At 37.4% G+C, this 13426-nt stretch overlaps 1 protein-coding gene across 1 annotated transcript; it reads right to left on the bottom strand.

Annotated features, from left to right (window-relative positions):
* Positions 1–4707: 4707 nt before the first annotated feature.
* Positions 4708–5778, bottom strand: LOC132637760 (uncharacterized). The gene is made up of 3 exons (XM_060354802.1): positions 5275–5778; positions 5005–5166; positions 4708–4905 (listed from the first exon to the last, which is right to left on the bottom strand). Exons 1-3 carry the CDS (start codon positions 5776–5778, stop codon positions 4708–4710), a joined length of 864 nt encoding a protein of 287 aa, XP_060210785.1.
* Between the last annotated feature and the right edge of the window lie 7648 nt (positions 5779–13426).

Genomic DNA, 13426 nt, shown 5'->3' with positions numbered 1-13426 from the left:
CACAAATGACAAAAACTCATATAAGAATTGTTACAAGTCCATGGAAGTCCAAATCATAACTAGAAGAGATTGATACCACTTGTCCTAGGTCAAACAAGGGAGTGTCAAGCATATTTTAGCTCAAGCAAGCAAGAGTAGAAATCACATATAAGAGAACCTCAGAAATTCCCAAGCAAACTACAAAAGGGGCACAAGTATGCAAGTGCTACATCTACTTCCTTAAAGCCATTTTAGTTTCAGTTTTAGCATTGCATTCAGCAAAGTCTAATTTTAACAGGTTCATAGTATGACTTCAGAAGGGAAGTTTTGACCAAGGGTCCAGTCTTAAGCTAGAATGCAAGTCAGGGCACAAACTGAAGTTATAATAAGTATCACAAGCTCTAAACACTTTAAGTAAAACCTTAAAGGAAAGTTTGGTCATAAAACAATTCCCAAAAACTTAGCATGATTCAATAATTTCAAACAGAACCCATGTACAGTCTGTAGCAAGCACACTACTAATGATGAGGCAAAAAATGGCTTAGTGCTCATATGGAAAACAGGGAAGGTACATCCTACTTCTCCTAGGTCAAATGATGGTGTATTCAGGAACAGTATGAACAAACAGTGAGTAGGGAACAATGTATGCAAGTTCCAAGATCAATCACACAGAAGAAGGAGGACCTGAATTATCACATTACTTAGTCTCAGACACCCTTTTAGGTTTAGTTTTAGTTCTCTCCATCTTTAACTTGTATATGATCTAGCAGGCAAAGGTATTTAAAGTCTAATTAATCGAGGCAACCTCACAGGGCATGTTACACTGTAATCTGGACAAGGGATTGGCACACACGTAGGACTAAACAAGACTCAAACCATTCTAAATAGATCAGCAAGACAAGTTACATATTCATCAAGTTCCTATTTTAAGCAAATTCCTAGTTTTAGAGGCTTCAATCCACACTTAACAATTTTAGGATCCACATTGCAAATTAAGTGAATGATTTTTACTTTTTCAAGTGCTTAGCAAGATCTAAAAAGGACAAAATGTATACAAGTGAACCCAAACAGTCACATAAACATACAAATCCTCTTCTTGTTGTCTTAACATTCATTTAGTGAAGAATAGATGAATCAGAGGTTTAAAACGTTTAAACGTTCCTAAGATTTTATAGACAAACTAATTGGTTTAGGGATTTGAAAGCTATTTTTTTTTTCACATCTTTTTGAAAGGAATCAATCTTAAAGGAGTGAGCAAAAGTTCAACATAGATAAAACAAGCAAAACCAAAGACCTAAATACCTTCTGGTTCAATATATGTAAACAATACAAGAACAAACATCATATTTTAGATTTTTAAGGTCATTTTTAAATCTGAATTGATCATGGGGGGTCATATAAGTCTAAGACAACTGATATACCTCACAATCTTCAGAAATTATACTCAAACAGACCACTTCAAGGGATGATAAATACTTAAACTCATCTTAACTCAAGTATATGTAACCATATGGGACAGGTAATACATTTCAAAGTTCCAAGATAATATTTAAGTCAAAACTGATCTTAGAGGATCATACAGAGTTCAGACATATGACATATATAAAAAATCTCAAGAATATGCTCGAACAAGCAATTTTAAAACACAGATGAGGCTTAAGTCATTTTTTCAGGGCCAATTTTCATTCAAAAGATCATTTACTATTTTCTAGGGTCCTTTTAAGATGTCTTTTATTCTAGGTCCTAATTATTATCAATAAACATGAGAACACAAGCTGGTTTTCAAGATTTCACACAGTTTCTAGATAATAATCAAAGATAACTACCCATAAATCAAGTCAAGTGGTCTAGTACCAATCAACAAACTTGAAATGGACTTTAATGCAAATAAAACAAGACTATGGGTGTACAAGAATCGCAAAAGAAATGTCCAAGTAGTTCCAAAAATGACAAGATGACACTCCAGCCCTCAAACCACAAATGAAACAGTAAACCCAAACAACACAACACAGAAAAAAACACAAGAGAACTAAACTAATACCTACTTCATTTTTTACATTAAACCCACTAGTTAACACTTAAGGGCCCTCTTATCCTTCCTCATACAGTATTATAACATAGCAGCCTTAGAACTTCAAAGAAACAGTAACTAAACAAGACTTGCACCAACAGGTTAAAGAAACAATCACATATGAATAGACACAAACATTAAGTTCTTTAAATGAAACCTTAAAATGATTTCAGAATCACATAAAGGCAAACAATGCATCAAACAAATTAAAATAATGAATATAAGAAGGATGAATAGGTTAGTACCTTTCTATGGGGAAACCAAAAGATCAAATGGGATATTGGGATCCAAAAGTTCAACACAAACCAAGACCTTAAACCCTTTTTCAATTTTCCAGAAAAATGATTTGTCTTTTTAGTAGTGTAGGCTATATAGTAAAGTATATCAGTATTGTATATTGTGTATTATAGTATATCCGGGGTGTATTGTAGGAATATAGTGATATATAGGCTATTATACTTAGTATTTTTCTAGGGTATCCGAAATCTCTCTCTATAATGAACAAAACTTTCTATTTATAGGCAAATTCAATCAGCTAGGAGTACAAAAATGGTAGGGAAAATATATCAAAACAGAATTTCCCCCCATATTCAAAGATTTCGAAATTGAGGATACAGGATCAGGGATTCTATTTGCAAAAATTGTACTGTAAGTACTATTATCCACTCAAATATTGCACACATCATGCAAACAAACAAAAATCCAGCCCATTCGTACGATACCCTAATTAAAAATCCCTAAAATTTAGGGGAATAACCGAATTGGACGCCTAGTCATTACATAGGACAAACAAATAACAAAAAACAGTACTAAAAATGGATATAAAACCCGAAATAGTACCCAAATTCAAATCGATTTTTACCCTATGTCCCTGCTTTTGGGGTCTTTGGTGCACAAGATGGCTAAAAGTTTTAAACCTCGCCCATGACAACCAAAAGACCACAAGGACCCAAGCAACAACCCATTAAATCAATCCAATTTGAACGAAATTAAGCCTAGAATGATGATAAAATGAGACGAAGAGTGAAAACCTTCAAAAATCCGAAACAACCATGGAGGCGGAACCTTAGAGCCTGCTCAAATCACCTGAAGAGAGGAAGGGGAGTCGGGTGGTCAACCAAATGAAAAAGATGGAGGGAAAGTTTATTAAGTTAAACTCCCCCCCCCTCCCTCCCCAAAAAAAGTTTTTAAAATTAAAATCGAAACCCCCCGTCTTAATCTAAACCATATAATAACTAAGTGGCATAAACTAAATAAAATAGTTATTTTAGGCTAATTTAAATTTAGAACTCGCAACTTTAGAAAATTAGCTTCAAACGAGCCTAATATTGATATAGTTCCAGATAATTTTTAGGAATGTAAAAAAATGTGGTCAAAATGAGCCGTAATTCATTCGTCATCTTAATTAAAAAAAATTTCGAGTTAGACGGAGCGGGATATGTATTTTCTTTTTTGAATTATATTTATGAAAGTAAATAACTCGTAATTTCTTGTAATTGTTAATTTTTACAGAATAATAATTAAACGCCAATTTTTGCAATTTCTCGGGATTTTTGAATGTTAAATTTTTAAAAGGCCTCCTTACTCCGTCTTGGACTCGAAAAATTTGAAAATTAGAATACGCGTTTTATGAGGTGAAAATTAGGCGTCAACTGTGCCAACTCTGTTGAGATACGGCTCATCCCAAATGTAGAATTTTCTATCATGTAAGATCCGCTTCTTCTTCTCATGATTAGGTTTGGAAGGATATATTCACTCACCAGAAAGTTCACCATGTTGGCATAAGGTAGCTCGGCCATCTAAAGAGAAAAAAGTTGCTCATCTGGATGCCATATCTTCATCAACTTGTTCTCGATCTTCAAGCCTTGATAAGTGGTCTGCTACTTGGTTATCTGTGCCCCTTTGATCAAGAATCTCAATATCAAACTCTTGTAGTGGCAACACCTAACGAATAAGTGTGGGCTTCGCATCCTTTTTAGCAAATAAATACCGAACAACAGTGTGATCAGTATGGACAATCATCTTTGTCCCCACTAAATAAAATCAAAATTTGTCAAAGGCGTAAACAACCGCCAATAGCTCCTTCTTTGTTACTGTATAGTCATCTGGGAAGCATCAAGTGTCTTGCTGGCATATTAAATAGGATGAAAAATCTTGTCCCTTTTCTGACCAAGAACAACCCTCACAACAAAATCTCTTGCACTACATATCAACACGAATGGCAGAGTCCAATCAGGTGCAGTTACTAACCTCATCTTCAGTTCATCAAAATCCTTCAAATAAGCCTCATTAAATATGAACTTCACATCTTTCTCTAGAAACTTGCACATCAGATTTGCAGCCTTAGAAAAGTCCTCGATGAACTGCCGATAAAAGCCTGCATGTCTAAGAAAACTGCGCACTCCTCGAACAGACACAGGTGGTGGCAATTTTTTGATCGCCTTGATCTTAGCTCTTTCAACCTCAATGCCGTTGATTGACATCTTATGTCTGAGAACAATGCCTTCCCAAACCATGAAATGATATTTTTCCCAGTTAAGCACCAAATTATTTTCTTCACACCGAGCCAACACGGGATCAAGATGGAAATGGCTTCAGCTCCAGAACGGGAGCTTCCTCAATAGATGGCTTCGACTTTTTCTACGATTTCGGTCTGACTAACTCCTCAAACAGTGTGTTGGATCATATCTATGCATAAGAAGTGTCAATAATGTAAGACACTCCTCGACTGTTTCATCGTCCACCAAGTCTTCACCATACAACAATGCTATCTCCAAAGGGTCTCGAGAAGCTTGAAAGTAATCTAACTCTACAATCATGTGCTCAGGCTCCACAACTGTGGTCATCTTCAATTCCTGATAATGGGGTGGAAGCTTAATTGCCTTGGAAACATCAAAAGTAGCTTCTTATCCATCAACTGTTATAGACGTCTTCCCATCTTTGACTCAAGTAACCGTATCAACAGCCGCTAAGAATCTTCTTCCCATGATGAGAGGGACATTCTTATCTGCCTCATAATCAAGGATAATAAAATGAATTGGCTGAATAAAATGACCCACCTTCACAAGAGCATCTTCAATTATACCATCGGGATATGCAAGAGATGTATCAGCTAGCTGAAAAGTGACTGTTGTTAGCCTTGGCTCACCCAACCCCAACATTCAGAACACATATATGGGCATCAAATTAATACTAGCACCCAAATCACACAATACTAGCCCAACCTTGATATTACCAATAGTGATAGAAATAGTGAAACTACCTGGATCTTTTTGCTTTGGTGGAATCTTGCTCCTCACTCTGGAACTACACCCCTCATTAAGTGCCTTAGTTACAAATTCTGTCCAGTGCCTCTTATTTGTAACAATATTCTTGATGTACTTAGCATATTTCAAAACTTCTTGCAAGAGCTCTACTAAAGGAATGTTGATGTGTACCTGCTTCAATATGTCAAGAATATTCTTACAGGCTGCATCTATATTCTGTTTCTGAAAGCGCTGTGGGAATGGTGGAGGTGGTATAGTTACTACACGTTCAGACTGTTGCATGACTATCTCGGGACTCTTTTCAGGTTCAGTTCTTTGGGCAGGAATTAGTTCGGCATCTAACTTCTTTTTATTCTTTGGTGGTACCTCTTCAAGTACTCTACCATTCATCAAGGTGATTGCTTTGCATTCTTTCGAATTCTTTTTCAGTGTCACTCGGAAGAGCACCCTGTGGTCTGACATTCTAAGCAATCTCTATCTGCCCGACTTAACTTTGAGCTCATGAATAGATTTCTACATCTCGCTCTGCATTTTCTGATTTTCCTGCTGAACTGCTTGCTGTTGAGCTAAGAAATGCTTCAACATTTCTTCTACCGAACTTCCAGCTATGTGAGCTTGGGGCTTACTAATAATTATTCTGCTTGTAGAAGTCCTACTTTACATATTGCGAATTGCAATTGTTTCCGAAATAATTTCCCTGATTTCCACCACCACGATTGTGTTGCCCCACATAATAAATTGATTCTGGATTCAGAGGAAAATTAATATAAGCATGAGGATCACCATACACTCGTATGCTGCTTGCTGAATGTGTTGAACTGGTTGGATCTGGTGAACACGAGGAAGCCCCCTCGTAAGAAGATTACAAAGTGTCCCAATATTGCCCCGAATAGCTACATCATCATCTACTTTAAAAACCCAGTACCTTTTTGTAGCATCCCTGATCTACTTGGTTCTTGATGCTGATGAGCACCTTCAGATATTAACTCAAGGAGAGCTTCTGTCTCTTCATATGTTTTGTTCAAGATATGTCCCTGGGATGAAGTATTCAACAAGGCTCTCGATTCATGCCTTAGCCCACTTATGAAATAGTTCTCAATGTTCTTCTTCGGCTACATGTGCTGTGGACAATCTCGCAAGTAACCCTTAAACCTTCCCCATGACTATGGCAGAGATTCAGAGTCTTTCTGAGTGAAGGTGCCAATCTTTCCTCTCAGCCTTTTTTGTTTCTTGGGTGAGAAGAATTTATCAATGAATTTTCCCGATAATATCTCCCACAAAGTAATAGACCCAGCAGGAAGATTCGTCAACCAATCCTTTGTTTCACCAATCAATGAGAACGGAAACAAGGCTAGCTTCACATAATCATCGGAGACATTTGTATATTGAAAATTCTCCACTACACGAATGTCGTCAAGTGCCTATGTGGGTCTTCATGAGGCTTACCCATATACTAGCACATATTCTACACCAGCCTCACTGTTCTTTTTTTCAACTCAGAATTTCCAATGATATCAGGCTTGACAATAGCCTTAGTACTGTTGCCAGACTAGGTCTAGCATAACTAGAAAAAAGTACTCGTTGTTATTTTGCCATCTCAGAAACTCTTGTAGGAACCCGAATAGTATTCCTGTTATCAACTTCCTGATTTTCAACCAACCCGAGATTACGCTCATCGTCCGCTAGCTTTTTCTGCTTGTGTAATGACCGTTCTATTTCTGGATCAAAGTTAGATAATGCTTTTCCCTTGCTTGCGAATGTTTAGAATAAACAAGAGACTACACCTGAGGAGCACAAGTCAACCAAAGAACTAGAGTAAAAACTTGAATAGAAATTCAAAAATCCAAATTAGAAAAATAGTAATTTTTTTAAGTCCCTGGCAAGGTGCCAAAAACTTGTTGCTATCAAATGTACACGCAAGTATATATGGTCGTACAAGTAATATGGAATTTTAAATTCCATATATCGTACCCACGGAGACTTAGATTTTATATTATTCGACTAATTCAAATTCCGCTATAACTGTTCAAGAAGGTGACAATCAAAGTGTTTGTTGTGACTAAATTAAAACTGAATATAAAAAAATAAATATGAAGGTTTTGTGAGTAGAAAATTGTGGTGAAGACCATATGGTTTATCAGATCAGAGAATGTTCCTGGGTCATGGCTTTCAAAAATCCAGTTTGTGTTCAGATAATTCTACCTATCTTATTTCCTGAGTTACTAGTTGACGGGTTAATTGTAACTTTATTATATTAGTTCGATCTACTCACAAGCCTATAGATGCTACTATAATGCCTATATTTCTATGGTCGCCAGAGGGAACAAGAACGCATTTACTTCTCCGTAACCAACTAGGTAGGGCTAAAGTGTATATTTCTATCCTCAGTAGTGAAACGATTAAATCGAACAAATCTATTTATTTTTATTACGTACGTGAATTCCTTCTTTCAAGTTCAACTCACCCACCACAGATAGTGTCTAACTAGTGATTAAGTAATTAAACAATTAAGCACAAGAATAAATAAGAAACCCAAAATATAAAAATTTAATCGATAGAAATTGTCGCCAAACCAAATATCATGTCTTTTTCCACAACACTAGAATTAGGAAATTTTGCTACTCATGATTGTGGATGAAGAACAAGAATTCATGAATAATTTAGGGTTGAAAAGAAGAAAATAAAATAAACCTAGAGAGAGAAAATAAAGACGACGGCTTACAAGTCTAAAAAAATATCCCAGTTCACGGTTTACAACTCACAAAACATCTACTTATAATTTAGGGCTAAAACTAGAAAGACCAAATCTCGATCAAAACGAGAATAATGTCAAAAAATGGCCTACCCAGGTGATGCGCCAAGAAGGAATAACAGAACATCCACCTTTCTTCAGTGATCTCGCCATTTTGTGTAGGTGCGTCGCGCTTCCAAGCACAGCTTCGTTTCTTTTCTTCACCTCTTCTTGTGCACATTTGGTCCTTAATTCCCAAACTCGACCAAAACTGCTCGGTTTTCCATCATTTTTCCTCATTGTACCTAAATACACAAAACACACCAACATGACCACAAATGATTACACCATAGAAAATGTGATTAAATTACTAAGAATGAGAGTAAAGTGACATTAAATATCAATATTTAAGCCAAATATCATCGTTCCACCAATAAATCCTTAAGGTCATGATATATCTTCGTGGAACCGTGGTGAATAAGTACCTGGAATTGTGTTCTTCTGACATGTTCCTCTTTTTATGTCCATCGACATCTGGAAAACATAATTTGCCTTAGTACCTCAAGGTACCATCATCTTCCCTGTTCAAAAACCTTCATCTTATGCTTATGAATCCCTTCTTTCAGCTACATTAAGTAGGGCTCGTCGAACTGTTTCATTTTTACTTTGACTACTAAGAAGGAGTCAACCCTGTTCTGAATAACAATACCACCATATTCAGAGTCCAAAAGTCAAACTCCTAGATTAGCGAAACGGTGGACTTCCTTCACCATAGTTCTCTTGTCTGCCTTAATATGAGCTAAACTCATAATGGAACGCCGACTAAGAGTATTGGCTTCCACATTCGCCTTCCCCGGATGATAAAGAAGGATAAGGTTTTTGAAAACCCTATTCATAAGATCCATGAAAGCTGTTTGTGCATTCATCAACCTAAAGGACATAAAAAGGAACTCAAATGACTATAACGGGTAGCAATTTCCTTAACGTCTAACAAATGGTACCCTGATCTGAGGTCAATCTTGGAATAACAATGGGCACCTTGAAGTTGGTCAAATAATAGCCTGTTTTGCCAAGCTTTTAAAATTTGCTTATTTTAAAAAGTACTTTTCAAAAAAGCAATTTTAGCGAAAAGTAGTTTGTGTTTGGCCAATTAATTAAAAAAGTACTTTTGAGCATTCATTAGTGTTTGGCCAAGCTTATAATAAGTGCTTCTATTTGTATTTTTCTCAAAAGTACTTTTTGAAAAAGTGCTTTCAGGCAAAAGCTGTTTTTTTTAGCTTCTGAAAAACTGCTTCTGCTACTCCTCAAAAGCACTTATTTTCTCCCAAAAGCTTGGCCAAACACCTCACTTCTTTTCAAATAAGCACTTATTGAATAAATAAGTACTTTTGGGGGAAAAATAAGCTTGGCCAAACAGGCTATAAGTCATCTCTTCTGGAGAGTGGGTACTTGTTTTTAATCGTAACCTTTTTCAACTGAAGATAATCACTGCACATATGCAAAGATCTGTCTTTCTTATGTACAAACAAGATCAGTGAACCCCAAGGTGAGACACTTGGTATGATAAATCCTTTGTCGAGAAGATCTTTCAATTGGGATTTTAACTCTTTTAGCTCTTCTTTGGCCATTATGTATAGTGGAATAGACATCAGCTTGGTGCCCAGAAGTAGATCAATTCCAAAGTCAATATTCCTATCCCTTGGAGATCATCTGTCTAGCTTTGAGATAAAAAATAAACCTACCCCTGGGTACTACTGCATCACCCTTCTATTCTATAACTGGTTCTTTAGGAAACTCAAAACTTACAAAAAACTTTCTATGACCTACTATGGCGTAACATGACGCCAACCAATCCATGCCCATGATCCCATCAAAGTCTACCATTTCCAACTCTACTAGGTCAGTTATAGTGTTGCAGTGATAGATTCTAACTGGACAACCCCTATACGCACGTCTAGCTATAACTGACTCTCCAACTGGAGTGGACACTTCAAAGGATTCATGCAAGTTTTCTGGTTCTATCCCAAATTTCTTAGCGGCAAAGGCGGTTACATATAGTAAGGTGGATCCTGGATCCATAAGGCCATGACCATCAAAGGTAAAAATTGTTAATATACCTATAACCATAGCTGCACGTGGCTCTATATCCTGAAGACCTGCTAGTGCATACAAACAGTTCTGATATCCACCTGTATTACAGACTTAGCTGCACAAGATCTTGATTGAGATTGAGAATTACAGATGTCTACAGATCGTGTCCGCTAGAGTCCTATTTATGGATGTGAAGCTGGCCACACTTATAAACGGGAGGCTGCAGGGCATTTAAGAATCATTGACTTTTCCTTCTGTCTTAGATCGTGCGATAGAGCTAGAGTCCAGGAAAGATTATTTCTGACCCTCTTTTTCTGTAGGTAAGCACAGATTGATAAAGATGAAGAGATCAGCCTCAGACAGTAGGAGTGCTAAGAAGGCCCCTAGAGTAGATTCAGGACCACAGGCTCCGGGACCGAGCTGGAGCAGCCTTAGCTATTGCATCGAGACTGATCCCTATGAAGACCCCACGACGATTCCTTCAAAATTTATGATTTCTAGAAAGGAGGATCTATTGGAGGACAGCTATGACACGGACCTGTCTGAGGGTTCATATGGGACGCCAGAGGAGGATATTTCTGAGACTGTGCTAGAGTTGACTCCCCCAGCCGCTCCTATGGCAGAGCACTATGTCAGGCCAGCTACGCCTGGGAGTGTTACTAATTATTCTAGCCCATTATCTTTGCCGTCAATGAACCAGGAGCTGCCCGAATATCTGTATCCCTCTGACTCAGATGAGAGAGATGAAGAGGGCTAGACTAGTAGATGGAAGGAGGACAATGAAAAGGACACTTCACTTTATAGCCCTCAGGACAGGTCGACTACAGGTATATGAGTTCTTTATTGAAATTTTTTATGTGTGTACAATTATTGCAGGATATCATTAATAGGTGACAAATGGGAGTTTTAGAGGAACTGATAACCAAAGTACTTATGGATAACTGTGACTAAGATGTTTTGGACCCTACTAGGAATTTTAAATTTATTAATGGAAGGTAGTCGTGTGTTAATCGATTGTTATTATTGAGAGTTCTGAAGGCTAAACTAGCAATTGCTCGATCAGGAAAGTAAGGGATCTTTCCAATCTGGAGGGAGATGCATTACAGGAATTTTATTGGGATTTGTTAGAACTTTAACTTGTTCTAGGTCATGCGATAAAGGTCACGTAGTAGACTAGATGCGATGTACCAGCACTAACGCACCGGATCCCATCAGGACTTCAAAGTTAGGCGTGTTGGGGTAAGAGTAATACTAGGATGGGTGACCCTCTGGGAAGTGTACTAAGAGTCCTACAAATTTGGACATAAGAGAAGGATAAGGGACTAGAATAGCTTGTGGGAAATTAGAAGCGTGTGAAACTCACGGTTGGAAACCCCAGATGATTGTGAGAGATAAGGCGGACCGGCTTGGCAAAGAGAGAGAGAAAACGTATTACAGCCACAGAACTAGGACGAGTTTAAAATAGTATTGGTAATATTTTGTAAGTAAGGTGTTAGGAGAGGTATATACGATATTCTATGTGTGGTCAATCAGTTTACGTGCCCCAATAATTGATGTTGCGATGTGTTAAAGGTGCTAATTGAACAAGGTATTGAAGTTCAAATGGTAAGTGTTACAGGGCGAGGCGACATTAGTCCCTCTAAAATTAAAGTTGGATAACCCTGATGTAATCACATCATGGAAAAGGTAGAACGTGAGTATACAAGAGTAAGAAGATTAGGATGCCCTGAGAAAAGGAGAGGTGTAAGAACGGAGTTATGTTGCTAAAAAGAGTTAACACAAGCCTCAAGATGGGAATCTTGGAGGTAAGTACGGCGGCAAAGAACCATTTGGATGAATCTCGAACGTAAGTATACGGAAAGAAATTAGTATGTAGTATGGAACAGAAGACGAATGTAAAGGGTCGAAATCAGATTATGATAAGTGGGACTGAAGGGCAGTAACAACAAATAAGATTGGGAGAAAATAAGCAGGTTTTGCAAAAAAAATGCCAAGGGATTTTCGGCTCTTGGGTGGCAGTCGAAGAGATAAATGTGCAACCATACTGACACGATTACCTCGGAAATGGGAAAGCCTTCCTAAAAGATGATTTAGCAATAGAAGGGATTTGCATTCGGAAAGGATATTTTATGAATTTCAGGGACAATACCATAAAAATACAAAGTAGAGAAGAGTGCTTCGGAGGAAAGGGACTCAAGGAAGGTCCTGAGGACGAAAGCAAGAAAAGTACACTAATGGATTGATTAAAGAAAATTGAACAATTACCAAGGACAAGAGAAAGGATAATAAGTAAACAAGTCTGGCCAAGAGGCAAAACATCAGCAACATGGGATAAGAACCTTGATAAGTAATACAAAGATTCGATTATAAAGGAAATAGAATGATACACGGGGGATATGCATAAATATGAACCAGCTGTAGTGTCAGAAAGGAAGATGAAGACTCGACGAAAGAAAAAAGAAAAGGATTTACTTTGTAAGGATTTCATGATAGGAACAAGAAGCGGCAGAACACTGGAAGAACTATGATGCATAGCTGTAATGCAAACAAGTAGTTAAGGAGAATTATGGGACAAATGAGCAAAACGAATGAAAGGATGACATGTAGGAATGGATGGTATGGAACATTAACTTTTAATGGTATAATATAAACGTAAATAGGGATTGGGAAACCAGAGTAAGAAGGATTTCAAGGGTGTTAAGAAGATAGTCGTGGGGAAAAGACTAGGGCTAAAGGAGCGGGGTATAGCGGGATACTTCATAACGGGCCTGAAGAATTTCGATGTCCCCTTAATTCATTGGCCCAGGGAAATACTAGTCATGAAAGGTAGAAGTGAAAAGACGATAAAGCAGGCACCCGCGTTGGATCTGATATGTATGAGCATTTTGATCTGATACAAGGCTTCAACTAGCAGAAAGGGAAATAAGTCAAACCATGTGATGAAAGGAACTCCGAAATTATAAGGAACCGAGGGGTAGAAAGATTGTTAAGGTCAGCCAGGTGATTATAAAAAATGATTAGTATTCAAAGGTTGCTAGTGTATAAGAACATCCTTAAAAAGGGGGGAAGAGCAGATTTAGTCCTGAAATGAATTATGAACTTCCCAAAAATTCCAAAGAAAGAAATGTGTTAGTTTGAAAAAAGCCAAAGTTCGAGAATGTATTAGGAGAAGACAAAAAAACAAAGGATTGAAAATAAGTATATTATGGGGCAGGTATGAGAAAGAAAGTATGATAGGAAATAAGGGGAATTAACGAGTCAAAGAAAATGATGTGAGATATGATGTTT

Source organism: Lycium barbarum, chromosome 4, assembly GCF_019175385.1.
Source record: "Lycium barbarum isolate Lr01 chromosome 4, ASM1917538v2, whole genome shotgun sequence".
Taxonomy (NCBI): domain Eukaryota; kingdom Viridiplantae; phylum Streptophyta; class Magnoliopsida; order Solanales; family Solanaceae; genus Lycium; species Lycium barbarum.
The sequence above is the reverse complement of the archived record's forward strand: the minus strand, read 5'-3'. Positions and strand labels throughout refer to the sequence as shown.